Source organism: Cheilinus undulatus, linkage group 19 (genome assembly GCF_018320785.1).
Source record: "Cheilinus undulatus linkage group 19, ASM1832078v1, whole genome shotgun sequence".
NCBI lineage: Eukaryota > Metazoa > Chordata > Actinopteri > Labriformes > Labridae > Cheilinus > Cheilinus undulatus.
Genome location: NC_054883.1, coordinates 38040113 through 38054715, shown reverse-complemented (window position 1 = coordinate 38054715; position 14603 = coordinate 38040113). Strand labels below are relative to the sequence as shown.

Here is a 14603-nt window from a genome sequence, read left to right as displayed (position 1 = left end):
TGTCATTTATGATGGTGTCTTGAGGGGTTTGGGTTTCAGAGCATAAGTAGAAATAAAATTCGGACACCTTTATGAGAATTTCAGCCAAAGTCCTTTTATTAAGTATAGGGGAAATAATCAGAAAAAGACTTTAAATGCAGTCTGAATTATTACACTTCCAGAAGACAGAATGTGGATCCTTGTGTGAAAAGAAGCCATGATCAGCTATTTTACAGTGTAGTAAATATTTGTCCTGTGTATTTGTGGATCTACCCACACGTCTGTAGCCCTGAGTCACTAAACCTCACCGTTATGATGATGGATTTATGGGTCTAAAATGCACCTGTGTTACTGGGGCATAAACTTTCTTTATTCAGCAAATCATGGAGCTATTCTTGCACCATTACCTTAGCAGCTCTTTGTGCTGTGGTGTTCATTTTTGGGGTGACTTGCTGGCTCTTTATGTTTGCCTGCTCACAGTGTGATAGTCTTTGTTTCTGTTTTCCTTCTCCTCCTCCTCCTCAGAAGAAGCATGATTCAGTTTAAAAGCTGATTTTTGGTGACCTCATGAAGGTGAGTTTGTCAGTGTTAATTTGTCAACATAAATATGCCTACAGATGTAATGTAGGCTATATAAGTATAGGTTTAAACAGAAGGGTAAACAGCATTTCTCTTCATGTACTCAAAGCTCTGAGTAAACCATTTAATGAGGCAGAAAAGCACGGTGCGTCTCTGAAACCCAGAACAGCATGAAAGCGCAATGAATTACTCCATGCCGTGTTTTTTAACCTTAATGGTGAACCCTGAAGAAAAAGAGTCAGCGGGTAATGAAGGCAGCAGGAACACGCTGATCAGCTTTCCTGATCAACATAAATGACTTCCACTGTGCACACTGACCACAGCAGCCCTGGGTGGTTTCATATTCAGTCAGCAGGCTCATATTTTGGCTGTTTGCTCAGTTATTTGCTCTGCCATTCATTGTTTAACACGCTCATTCATCTAGGCGGTCAGAAAGAGAACGCAGACTGTGCTGTGTTGCTGTGTGAAATGTTGAATTACATTTTAAAGCAACCATATTCAGCCTTTTCCCTGTTAGTAGTTGTTTCAAAGTCTATATAGTGCAGTAACTATCAACAGAGAGAACAGCACCTGTCCCATTTCCACAAAGTGCCCCTGCTGGCTGCCTTTGGTACGGTGTACCTTTCCAGCAGGTTGCAGCTTTCTTGTGAGGAGTTAACAGCCGAGAGCAGGGGTGTCAAACTCAACCACAGCAGGGGCCGAAATCTGAATTTAGGTTTCACCTGAGGGCCAGACGGGTTCAACATTTAAGCATAAACTGTAAACCTTATATTCACAGGTAGTTAATTAAAGGGGAGAAGAAGGGATGATAAATATTTAAGATATTTTAAAAAAGTTTAAAGGCTCAAAATCTGAGATAAAAAGTCAAAATATTAGTTAAAAAGGTCAGAACACAAAATCAAAAGTCAAGAATATGTTTTCAAAAGGCAAAATGTGAGATAGAAAGTAAAAATCATGAGTTTAAAGGTCAAAATATGAGATAGAGAGTAAAAATCCTAGGTTTAAAGGTCAAATATCAGATAGAAAGTAAAAATCATGAGTTTTAAGGTCAAAATATAAACTAAAAAGCAAGAATCATGAGTTTAAAGGTCAAAATATGAGTTAGAAAGTGAAGATCATGAGTTTAAAGGTCAAATATCAGATAGAAAGTAAAAATCATGAGTTTTAAGGTCAAAATACATGATTGAAAATAAAATCATGAGTTTAAAGGTCAAAATATGAGTTAGAAAGTAAAAAATCATGAGTTTAAAGGTCAAATATCAGATAGAAAGTAAAAATTATGAGTTTAAAGGTCAAAATATAAGATTGAAAGTAAAAACTATGAGTTTAAAGGTCAAAATATAAGATTGAAAGTAAAAATCATGAGTTTAAAGGTCAAATATCAGATAGAAAGTAAGAATCATGAGTTTAAAGGTCAAAATATAAGATAGTAAAAATCTTGAGTTTAAAATGTTGACATATAACTTAAAATTTAAGATTGTGAATCTGAGATGAAATTCTAAACTGGGAGTTTAAAAAGTCAAAATATGTGGTTAAAAGTTAAAGTTATGTGTTTAAAAGGCAAAATATGAGATAAAATTTGAAATCATGATCTAGAAAATTCATAATTGGAATCTAAAAGTTCACAATATGAGATAAAAATTCAAAATGCTAAGTTTAAGTCAGAGTTTTGAGATTCAAATTGAAAATATTAAATGAAAACACACATTAACTTCTCTCCCTCATTCCTTACTTTCTATCTCATTTTCGTTACTCTTTACTTTTTCAAATTTTTATGACTTAAAGGATATTTTAAATCTTAAAGGTTAAATTCTCATTTCTATACTGGAGGAAACCTGCAGGCCTCAGAACTACGGGCCAGTTCAAATTAAATATAATATGATCCTGTGGGCTGGATAAAACTCCACCAGGGGCCAGATTTGGCCCTCGGGCCTTGAGTTTGACACCCCTGGCCTAGAGCTTTACAGCGCTAGTTCACACACCACCCTTTGCTTAAAAGAAGCCATTAGCCACAAGGACATGATGGATGTGATGTGAAAGCAACAGGAGGAGAGTCTAATACTCACATTCAACCAAGGTGGGCAGGTGCTGAGACAAGAATGAGACACAGAATGAACAGAAATGAGTCTCACACTCTGGTGCAAGAAATAATTGCAATTTTGGAGGCCTGCAATGTGCAAGATATTTTTCTTTTCATTCTGTGTAATGTGAAAGCAAACATTGTCAAAGATATAAGTGATGCTTATTCATTCTAAAGGTTATAACTGAATTATAATAAAGGGGACTGGCTATAATTATGACATAAACTGCTCTGCTCTAAAGCTGTGGCTCAGTAGGTAGAGTCTGACGTCTCACACTCGGAAGGTCATGTGTGCGATCACCAGATCCTGCAGTCACATGTCAATGTGTCCTTTGGCAAGACACTTAACCCCAATTTGCTCCCACTGCTGCGTCAGTGGCGTGTAAATGGGTATGGAAGCGTACGAATGGGATTAGCGACTGATGGCCATTTCTCCATAGCAACCTCTTCCATCAGTGAATGGATGTGTGAGTGAAAGAGCGTGAATGGGTAGGTGTGACCTGCGGTTTGAAAGCGCTTTGAGTTGTCAGATGACTAGAGAAACTCTATACAAGCTCATGTCCATTTACCATTCCATGTCCATTTACTAAGCCATGACATCTGAGGACCATCCCACTCCTGCTGTCTTTAAAGAGTACCTAAACCCTCAGACCACTTTTCCCATTGGAAAACAAATGTGGTGTTGATCATTGAGGGCCCAGATCTTAACATTATAGCACAAAGTATTTCTATTATAAGTTTTGTATTAGAAATATAGATTGCTCCCCCAACCCCAAGACCCACAAAAAATGACAGATTGCTGTCAAAAATTAACATCAGTTTACAAGAAAGCATCATAGAAGATTTCTGAACATTTCTGAGGATAATCCCAGACAGATACGTCCCAGGAATATTCTCCCAAATTCCTTAACACTTCACTGAAAATTGCTGAAATAGTACCTGAGAAAAACACTGAAAGCTTCTGGGAAAAGCTGTTTGGCATTGGCAGAGAAGTTTGGCAAATTTTTCATGGGCACAACCCACATACTCAGCTCTGCTGCTCATCCCATTAATGCATGTTCCTTACAAATGTGGCTCCATTTAAAAGGGTAATAAACAGGCTTTCTAACAGAATAAGATTTATTACCAAGAAATAATGTACCAAATACAAATTTCCTTACTTTTTGTGCTAAGTTTATTTATCTTTTTATGTTTCTGCTATTTGGTCGTCATACCAAATAGTAGAGTGCCAGAGAGGAAAACCCTCCATACTATTGTTTTAAGAACAAATGACGCCTTGGTATTTGTAATATAAGGTGGAGATTTTTGACTCAAAGTTGTGTTGAATCTTTCATGACTTTATTTCGCTGCATAATCAAAGCCATAGGGTGTCAAAGATTTAAGACTGTTGCTGCTTTAGTGACTTGTATTTTATTCAGCTGTGGACAGACACTATTATTCCTGCCCTGTAGCTTGTGTCACCTTTTTTAGATGTGCACCCACCTAAAGCTTTTTGGGCAAACAAATTACTTTCTTCCAAAGAGAAATTCAAGAAATAAACCCTGAAACCCTGCCTCTCTGCATTGATTTTATATAGATTACAAAAAGCGATATTATAGTTGTTAAAGGTGTGTTTTTATAAGAATATGTTCACGTTTTATGTATTAAGCTTCAAGTTTAGGGACGTTCAAGCTTGAAAGTAATTAATAATATGCCAGAAAAGAAGGTTAAATAAGGCATTTTTCCCCTTTTGTATCAAATAAATTAGCCTGTTGCACCTGAACATGCATGTTGAGCACTCTCACTATGCCATCTCAGTGTTTATAGGCCTCTTGACTAGGAAAAAAGGCTCTCAAGGGAGCACTGAATGCAATCAATGCAACGACTCCAGTTGTGTCTCAAGATAGGGTTGAGTGGAAGTGGATAAGGAGGGTTTAGGAGAGAGCAGAATGAGCAGCGCCAAAAGAAGTCTACCTGAACAATTACACTGCAGTGGATGGAGAAGTCACTTCCAGAGAGCTGAAGTAGCATTAACTGGTCTTTCTGCACTGCTCAGTCTTTTTAATTAAGCTGTCATATAACACAAGGAGTGGAAAAGGCTTGGTTGAAGTGTTAATGAAGCCTACAGTGGAATGAAGTTTAAAAAAAAAAGTCTCCTGGGGGTAGAGGGTGAAGTGGAGGATCAGTGTCAGGTCAAGTGAAAGGATAATTTGGTACAATGAGAGGCTTTTTTTTTTTTTTTAATTCCCCCGAGTCTGGCCGTCAGTCTCATTACAGCTAATGATGTTATAGTCAGGAGTTCAGATGTTAAAACATGGCAACACAAAGAAATTATTTTAAAAAAGACAAAATATGATCAAACATATCATTTTACTGTACACTGAAATAATTAAACTTAAGCTTGAGCGTTTCTCAAGTCCTTTTTACACAGTAGCCTTGTGTCTGTAATAAGAGGTGAAAAGCATGCTTAAATCCCTGTAAAGCCAAATCAGAAATTATTCTGTAAACACACAACATATGCTGCATTTAGGATTCTGTGAATATAAAAGTATGTGTGACTGAATTTAGGATTTAGACCATTAGAAAGTTTGTTACTACTCTCAGGACCTAGGTTTTTCTTAGGGCAGAGCTCAGTACGGGTTTCAGAGATATGTATGACCTCCAAATGAACCCACCCCCCCATACACTACAACGATATAAATCACTGAGTGCTTTTGTCTGTTTTTCCACTGAAGAACCATTGTAAAAAGTGGCCAGTCAAATGCTATGTTTTTGTTTAGTTTGGAGTGAAGTTGTCCAGCCTAGTTGTGGGCAGGCAGGTAATTAAAAGTCTCATAACAGAGTGATTTGTGACATTAAACTATGTAAATTCAATCCCAGACCTCTCCCTCTAAGGCAGCCACACACTGCCCGCAGTGGCTGTAATGTCAGGGTGCTGGCTATTTGCTGGAGTGGTTGTCTCGGTGTCACTTGATTGATCGATTAAGTGTCCAGTGATTGTCACTTTCTATTTCCACCAAAATCTTCACAATTGAAGCTCTGCTTTTTGATTTCATGGAAGACTTTTATTTTGAGGAGCAATATGAGTAAACGGTGTGTATTTAGTGGTAACCAAACAACTCAGGGTGTGGTGCAGCGCTCTGGACTTGCTTCCAGTGGGCGAAGTCGCTCACCTTCGTTCAGAGCAAACCCGCGGCGCTTTTGTGCGTGTCGCAGTTGTCCGAAGTGGAAATTGTGGGTTACACCAGTTCTGTCAGGAGGAATGGGCCAAAATTCCAGCAAATTCTTGTGAGAACTTCGTGGAAGGATACCCGAAATGTTTGACCCATGTCATACAGTCTAACCCTTTACCTACTGCGTCTGAAAATGTTGATTTTGACATATTTTGTTATTATGGCTGTAAAATAGTCAAGAAATGCCCTAAGTCTGAGAGCTTTGGTCCCTTCTCCCTGGAGTACTTGAACTTGACTTTTCAACATCTGGTTAATGATTATTGCACATTATATGGAATTGCCAGCAGTTTGAAAGAAGAAAAACACAAAAACTGATTTGTTTTCATGGCTTTTATGAGAAGAAATGTTTTTATTGCTCATGAAGTTTTGATTTGACATTTGAAATGTGAACCTATACATGTTTAGAACAATCACCAGGCATTTTTTGAGTCTAAGACTCTGGGTGTGCAAAACACAGTGCAAAAGATAACTATATATGTAGGCAACAATTAGTGCAAATAAAAGTGGAAAAATGCATTCTCAACATTCTGAAGTAACATATTGTTATTGCACATCACAGACACGCACAAATGCCACTATCTAACGCTATTTTTTGAAAAGAAAACACCACTCTCGCTCGCTCTCCTTTTACTCTTTTCCTTTACTCTCCTTTCTCACGTCTTCTGCCAAAGTTGCCATATTCGCTGTGCTGTTTGACATTACCGTAATATATATACCACACATCATATATTGCCAGAAAGCACAGATTCTCAGCTCTCTGTCAGCGTTGGAATTTTTTAGATTGAGCAAACTTTCGAGGAGTTACAGTGTTGAGAATCCGTGTAGTGGTCTCATGATACTTCTGGTGTTTTGCTATGAATACCCATGTCATATGGTTGCGAGTACCGTAATGAACCATATATGTGCGCATGCCCGCAATTCTCAGCTTTCCAGCACTGTTGGAAATTTTCTGATTGGACAAACTTTGACAGAGTTACGGTAATAATACTCCAGACATATAAAACACAGCACCGGCTCAGTAGGTAAAGGGTTAAAGTCAATAAAAACAAATACTGAAGAAATTTATGTAAACTTCTGACTTTGAAGAAAGTAATACAAAATTTTGTCTGTCATCTTTGTGGCATTTAGTAAATAGAAATAATTTTGGTACTCCTAACAGACCTGAAAGAGGAAACGTTTAGTCTGATTTAATGTCAGACAGTGAGAAAAAAACGGTCATGTGTCTTTTTAAACAGTGTATGGTTTACACTGTATATCAGAACGAGGCAAACCAGAAGTCCATTCTCTCTTTATCATCACCTTTTATTCTGCATGATCCATGAGGTACAGCCATGGTCATAAGTATTAAGGTCGGTAATCTGCTCCACTTAGTAGGAGCGTTGACAAAGATTCTCTGAAATATCAGTGGAGGATTTGAAAGAGAAAAGTTACCTCCAGAACCAGAGCAATGGAAAAGTAGGCAGTCACTGTGAGCTGTACTTGTCTATCACAGTTTAGCACTGTCACAGCTAGAGAACAAAAGTGTCATTTTTCAGGGTAAATTGGTGTCCTAAAGAAATGCTTTAGCATCAGGGACGTCCGTGGAGCTGAGCAGTACAAACTAAGTTTCTAGTATGGTCCTCTCTCTCTCAGTGTCAGTCCAGTGTCTTACCTTGTATCTCTGCCTCCCCAGAGAGGGCTGGGTGAGGGCAGTGCCCAGGGCGGGAGGCCGTATTAATAAGACATAGTGCCATGGAAAGGTATGGATCAGAGGTGAAAACAGCGCCCAGGGCTAATGCACAGCAGAGGGGAAGGAGGAGGAGAGAGCTAGAAAGAGAAAGATTGAAGGAAGGACATAACGCCCTGGGTGCTGTGGAAGAATAGATGACTCCTGCTTTTAGAAAGAGCTGGAAACAAAGAGCCCGAGAGGTGAACTAAGGATGATAAGGTCTGAAATGATGGACTCAGCAGGAGGGCTTATAAAAGGCCCGTGATGGGAAGGATTTGTGAGATCTGAAGAGTCTTGGGGGTATGTGGATAAAGAAGACGGAGATCAGTGATTCAAGGAGGAATAAGAAGATGAAAAGACGCCTTAAAGAGACGCGGGTCTGTGAGTGTAAATGAAGCACAACGATGAAAACAGTGAAGCCAAAATAAAGTCCAGTCAATCTCTGTGACCGCTGATTTATCACGTTATTGTCTTTCTTTCAACGCTGCATCATCTGCAATTACCATTTCATATATGAAAGTAGAGTGTTTTTCGGGATGACGAACGAGTCAAACGATAATAACAGGGGGGAAGAAAGCAGCATGTTTTATTTATCAGCAGGATTTCCATGAAGGAGTGTGTTTTATTCCCTTGTTAGCATGCCGATGGTTTAAACACAGAGACAAAAGCTGTTGAGAGGGCATTCAGCTATACCAATCTAAAAATGTCTGAAACCGCTCTCCCAAGCACGTCCTGTATTAAAGCCATTGTGATGGTAATTTTGTCACCTCTAATGGACAATTAGATATGCCAGCAGATAGAGAGCGCTCTGCATAACACTCTCCGGGTTTTAATTACCTCGCCAAATGGCGTGGTCGCTCGTGCGCCTTTGGATCACTAAAGCAATAAGGCAGAGGAGCGCAGATAGATTGAAGGTGAAAAAGGGCAGTTGCTGTATTAAACTTATCCTTCCCTGATAAAGGCCTGATGGATGAGGAGCTGCGTGAACTTTCATACATCTGTCAAATAATGGCTCCCTTCGAGAGTTTCCTCCAGGGGCCCCAGCTCACTGTGTGTTTATGCTGGAAGCTTTTGTGCTTTGGCACTTTGTGAGCCGTGTCTTTCTTACAGCATTAGAAGAGGTCAGATCTGAGAGCACTTTTAAACTGTTTTAGAGGTTGAAAAGTTCCCTTTAAAAATAACATTTTTATCAGGATAGTTGTTACTCGACCATCTTGAGCATTAAGCGGAAGACTATAGAGGTGTTTTAAAGGCCTAATAGAACAGAATGCACTAGGCAAAACAGCACTGTAATGAAGTTTTGCCTTCATTATGGCTTGAGATATTCAAATCAATATCCTGACTGCAATACTTGGTGCCCCCGTCTGTCAGTTTCATAGTGGCCCTCATTTATCAATCAGATTTTGGTGTAGAAATCGTCAAAAGTCCACAAGTGAAGATGTGGGTATCTGTATGGAAATAAAAAAGTGCACTTAAAGAGCATAAATAACTTATTTTTGGCTCCGATTCTCCTTCAAACTTTCCATTGAAGCCTGCCTTTGGAGGTCACGCAGATAGTCGAATGGTTCAAGGCGCGCCCAATCTACGCGGTAGAGATGGGCGAAACCAATTTTTTAAATTCGATACTGATACTTTTTGATGTAATTTTATCAATACCGATATTTTCAAAGAAAGAATAAAATATTGAACTCGCAAACTTTCAAAAGGTAAAAATTTCACGCAAATAAAAAGACGTATGCATATCTTTCCGAAATTCAGTAAGGGAGGAACTTCAATTAAAATAAAATATTTGTGCAAGAAGGTAAAAAATAAAATAAATCAAATATTATCGTAGCACAAACGTGTTTATAATATTGAACTATCAACAACATAAAAATGCCTATTTCATTTTTGTGTAATTCAGATAGAAGGGCTTTATTAGCCACATATAGCCACTAGTTTCAAGCAAAAATATAAGAAATACAAGTCATTGATGATTTTCATAGAAATATTTCTCTTTTTATGTTTCTAAAACTCTGTCTTTATACTTTTTATGGTGTCGGCATGTGGTCTCAGTATTTTGTATGTTTTCTTACAATTTTGAAATTTACCAGAGACCACACTGAGTGAGAATTGCAGCCAGGTTCACATCACAGACTATAAAATGAATTCATATGCGAGCAAGTGGATCTGCTGAAATCTGTACTCATTTATGATTGGTCCCCAAAGTCACATGGCACGGCAGGATCGACGTCCGATTGGTCTCCAAATTCATGTGACAAGGATGAACAGTAAAGCCAAAACAGTCTTGAGAAGAGAGAGGCAGGGAGGCACTCGGGGGAGAAGCGGTGGTGAAACATATTTAAAAGTACTCTTTTGGTATCGATACTTTGCTAGAGGGATCAATACCAAAAGAGTACTTTTTAAATATCGATACTGTAGTATCGATTCTCCCACCACTACTACGTGGGTGGCCCTGCCTGTGGCCCTTTGCTGCGTGTCTCTCCCCACTCTGCCTTTGTGCTCAAAATGTCTTCTTTATGCTTAGATTGTCTCTGCTACAAATGTCTGCTTGCTCTCAAATCTGTAGTTGCTTTGTCAAATTTCCTGTGCTCATGTTCAAACCATTCTTTTCTCATTCAGGTTGTCTCTGCTTGCTTTTGAAGCTGCCACCATCTAGTTTTTGCCTTGTTTGGAGTACGAAACTCTCTCTCTGTGCACAGAACGTATAAATCAAGCGCTCAGGCAGGCCATGGAGTCAAGCGCTACCATTAATAGAGATCAGCAGATCCCCAAACAGGATAAATGTTGTAAATTATGAATTTAAATCAAGTGATTAGCAATCGTTCAGGCAGGCCATGGAGTCAAGTGCTGCAATATATTTAAGATCAGATAATCTCACACAACCCCTCATCAGCTGAAAGTCATCTGATTCTATCTGAGCATGCTATTGGTTGATTTCACTCATGCTGCCATATTGAAACTGCTCTAGCCTGCTCTAGCATGGAGGGATGGGGCATGGGCTTGGTGCAGGCCTGGATAATGGCCATTAGGAGACCGGAGCAGCACAGGACTGAGGGTGACGCGGGGATGTGCAGAAGCGGTTCGCCTGTTTCTGTGTTCTCACTGGCAAATCCATCATGCAAAGCTCCCATCTGAACAGATTGGGCCTTGTACGAAAGTGACAGGATCAGGAGTAAGGGCCGGTACTTGCAGGCACGGTGGAGTCGTGACGTAAGCAAGCAGCGACAAGAGGATGGTGCAATTATGCAGAAGAGATTAGTGTAGATGCTTCTGTCGCGCCAGTTTTATCAGAACTTGGCGACATTTCTTCATTAAAAAAAGAACAAAGAACAGCATTGAGTTCTTTTTTTTTTTCAAAAACTACAAAAGTCGTGTACTGACATGTCTACAGTCGCCATTGTTTGCATTGTGCAGTTCTCTATGGAGTTTACTCCTCGGTAGCAGTGCACACCTACAACATCACATGTTTTGTTGCTCTGATTGGCCCAGAAAGATGTGACTGACAGAATGTTCATCCAATCACCCTCCTTGTTTTTTTTCCAAAGGCTCTGCCCTTTCCCAAACACAGTCTATGGGAGGTTTTCCAGATGGATGTGTGAAACAAATCCATCAGGGTGTGTCAGGTTACCAAAGCAGCATTCTCCCATACCTGACCTGAAAAATGATGGCAGCAGAGAGGAGATGATCTGCTGAAGTTCAAACTGAGCATGAGGCATCATTTACTTCACCAATAAAGCCTGATTAACTTTAGAAGCCAAAACAGAAAATAGAATCACCTTACAGTTAAACTTCCCCCCTGCCATTCAAACCATGCTCTTTTCTTTCTGTCATTTAGGTACCAAATAAACTTTGCTGCACGTGTTGATAAAAACTGCACTTTCAGTGTCTGATAGATAATTAAAAACTGTCCAAGAAGCTTAATTTAATAAGCCTTGGAAATTAAAAGCTAATAAATAGAGGCATCCCTGAAATTTAATTATGTTGTCAGAGCTCAAGAAAACTAATAATGCCCAAAACTCTGGATGTTTGCTTTCTCTATCCTTCAAGACACTGTTTTGCAACCTTTCTAAGGGTATTTTTCTTCTTTTGACATCAGAATATTTATTACTAGATTGCATCTGGCTCTTCAGAATAAATATGCAGGGAACCAGACAATCCATTGTTCTACGACTGGCATATTGGACATTGGCTACAATGGAGGGTCAGGTTCATAATTTACTTGGTGGGGCCAGATAATCTTTTGCTCTTTGTGTTTCATTTCACTGAGCACTATTTGTTCTCTGCATACTGAGTTTCAGCATTGTGTATAAGGAGTTTAATTATTACTATCTTTTGTACTGGCTGTTAAAGGGCAGAAAGTTTGTTCGCCCATTTGTTTAACCCGTGGAGGAATTTGAGGATATTGGGTTAAGAAGTCATTTTTCACTTTTTTCCCTTAGAGAGGATCTTCTTTGTTTGAAACAATGTAAACTTTAGTGAGTATTTTCACAATAAATAAGTGAATATCTGTTGTAAATGTCTGTATTTCTCTTCTTCTTCTTGCAGGTAATGAGCTTCTGTACCGTAATCGTGATGGCGATGTTGTCAAGTTCAACGTTGACACCGGTGAAAAGACCATCTTGGTGCATAACAAGAAATTTGTAAGTCTGTCCCCTTCTCCTTCGACTTTCTCACAATCACATGACTGAAGAACTGACCACCACTGCCAAAGAAACAAATTAAAACTTTTCTTGTAGCGTCAGCAAATCAAAGTACCCAAAGCCCTTTTTTAAAGGGGCTGAATCAAATGATCCATTATTACTTTGAAATGTGAGCTGCATACTGAAAAACTTTGGGCTTGCTTATGTGGGGGGAAATTGGAGATGTGGTGTCAGCGCTGCAGCAGCCTGAGTGACGACACACAACATTATGTCTGCCATCAAATCACCAAGCCCTGGTGCAAAGATTAATGCAACTCCCATTTGCTTCAGGAGCAGAGCAATCTGTCAAAGGCAGTCATTTAAGGACTAGTTTAATGAAAAAATATCACGCATGGTTAAAGGTCTCATCTTTTTGTCTCATTTTTTCCCCTCATATCTGATTTTGTTTTGCAGGAAATGTATAAAGCCAGCAAGTATGAGGTGTCTCCTGACATGAAGCATGTGCTGCTGGCCTACAACGTTGCACCGGTGAGCTTCTCATTTGTTTGCTTGTTTTTTGAATTAGCGAACTGACAGCTAAATATGTCAGACGCCTCTGCTTCAGGGTCTGATGTGGTGTAGTGGTGGTAGTGCAGCGGCAGGGGAAGAGAGGAAGGAAAGAGGGGGAAAGTAATCACGGCAGGGTGTGAAGGCCTGTCGCACACCGCTGCCTGTCAGCGATGGCGGCGGGAGCCAACGCAGCCGAGTGGAACTGCAGCGATAGATGCAGGAACACAAACAAACCCCTGGGCGATGAATGGGCTCCCTGGGAGAGAGATGAGATTCAGAGAAGTAAAAGAAAGTGTTGACCGTATTCGCATGGTGGCCATTTCCTCTGATATTGTCCTCAGGCTTAGAGAGCTGAAGTGTTATGATAATGTAACTTACTGCTTTGTTTTAGGTTGTGTAAAGTCATTTCTTTGCTCCTAAAGTACAATTCAGACGGACACAGTCATGCTATGTATTAAAGATGACAGCTTTTATGTACTAATAAAATATCAGCTTTCAGACAGGATAAAATTTACTATTTACATACTTTTTAGCGCATTAAACCATTGATTGAGGGACAGCTTAATGGTAAAATTTCTGTTTGACTTTAACAGTGATCTGAACAGACTGTTAAACCTACCTAAGTGTTACTTTAGCATGAGGCTGAATGCTAACAGCAGGCTACTGTTTTACAGTAAAAATGTGTGGCCTGCCTGAGGAAGGACTTTAAAACTTTGTTATTTTTGCATGAAGTCGCAAGTAACTTACAAAACGATACTGTTTGACAGTGTAGTGTACATCAGGTAAGTATTAAAACTTAGCTTGCCATTATTTTAGCATGAATGCTAATATTAGGCAATTGTTTGATGGTGAAATAGTGTACACTAGGAATTCTTTTACAGCTTAGCTGTCACTATAGCACAAACTGGTTGTTCATTGCTAACATCCCAGTGTTCACTCTTCCACTGTTTGACAGTGAATGAATAAAAGACTTGGGTAGCAGTTACTTTAGCACAAGGTGGTTTAATGCTAACATCAGACTTGTGTTTGACTTTGAAACTGTATACTTCAGGAATGCTTTTATAGCTATGCTAACTGCTGTTTTAGCATAAGTTGGTTAAGTGCTAACATCAGGGTAGCATACTGTTTATGATTAAAGAATTAAGACTTGAGGAAGCTATTTTAGCATGAGGTGGTTGAATTTCAACATCAGGCTAATGTTTGACAGCTAAATAGTGTTTGTTTTACAGTTTAGCACTGTTTTTTGTATACTGGGGTAGTTGAATGCTAGCATCATGGTGGCATAATGTCTACCAGTGAAGGAATTAAAGGTTAAAACTTGGGTAACAGTTAGCTGAGCAGGAGTTGTTTGAATGCTAATATTAGGCTGCTGTTTGACTGTGAAAAATGTACGTTAGGAATGATTTACAGCTTAGCTAACTGTTATTTTATCACAATGTTGTTCATTGCTAGCATCAGGGTATTCACTTTTCCACTGCTTGACAGTGAATAAATAAAAGACTGGAGGAGGTGGAATGCTAAAATCAGGCTACTGTTTGACAATGATATGTACGTTAGAAAAGTTTTAAAACTAAGCCAACTGCCACTTTGGCCTGAGGTTTTTAATTGCCAACATCAGGCTATTATTTTAGAGTGCATTAACTGTAAAACTTTGCTAATGGTTATGTGAGCATGAAGAGGCTGAACACTAACACCAGACAATTTTTTGGCATTTTGTACACCAAGAAATACAATATTAGGGCCACTCGAAGAGAAAAAAAAAAATCTTTTTTTTGGACATTACGAGAATAAAGTCATAATATCACGAGAATAAAGTGGTAATATTATGAGAAAAAACTCGTAATGTTACAAGA

The 14603-nt window shown here is 39.1% G+C and overlaps 1 protein-coding gene across 2 annotated transcripts in view; it reads left to right on the top strand.

The window, feature by feature from the left end:
* The window catches only part of LOC121527699 (dipeptidyl aminopeptidase-like protein 6), a 200429-nt gene that overhangs the window by 124379 nt on the left and 61447 nt on the right, over nt 1–14603 (top strand). For both annotated transcript variants that reach the window (XM_041814726.1, XM_041814725.1), the window contains 2 exons: nt 12107–12201; nt 12655–12729. In XM_041814726.1, coding sequence (XP_041670660.1) covers nt 12107–12201; nt 12655–12729 — 170 coding nt within the window. The remainder of the gene's footprint in view (nt 1–12106; nt 12202–12654; nt 12730–14603) is intronic.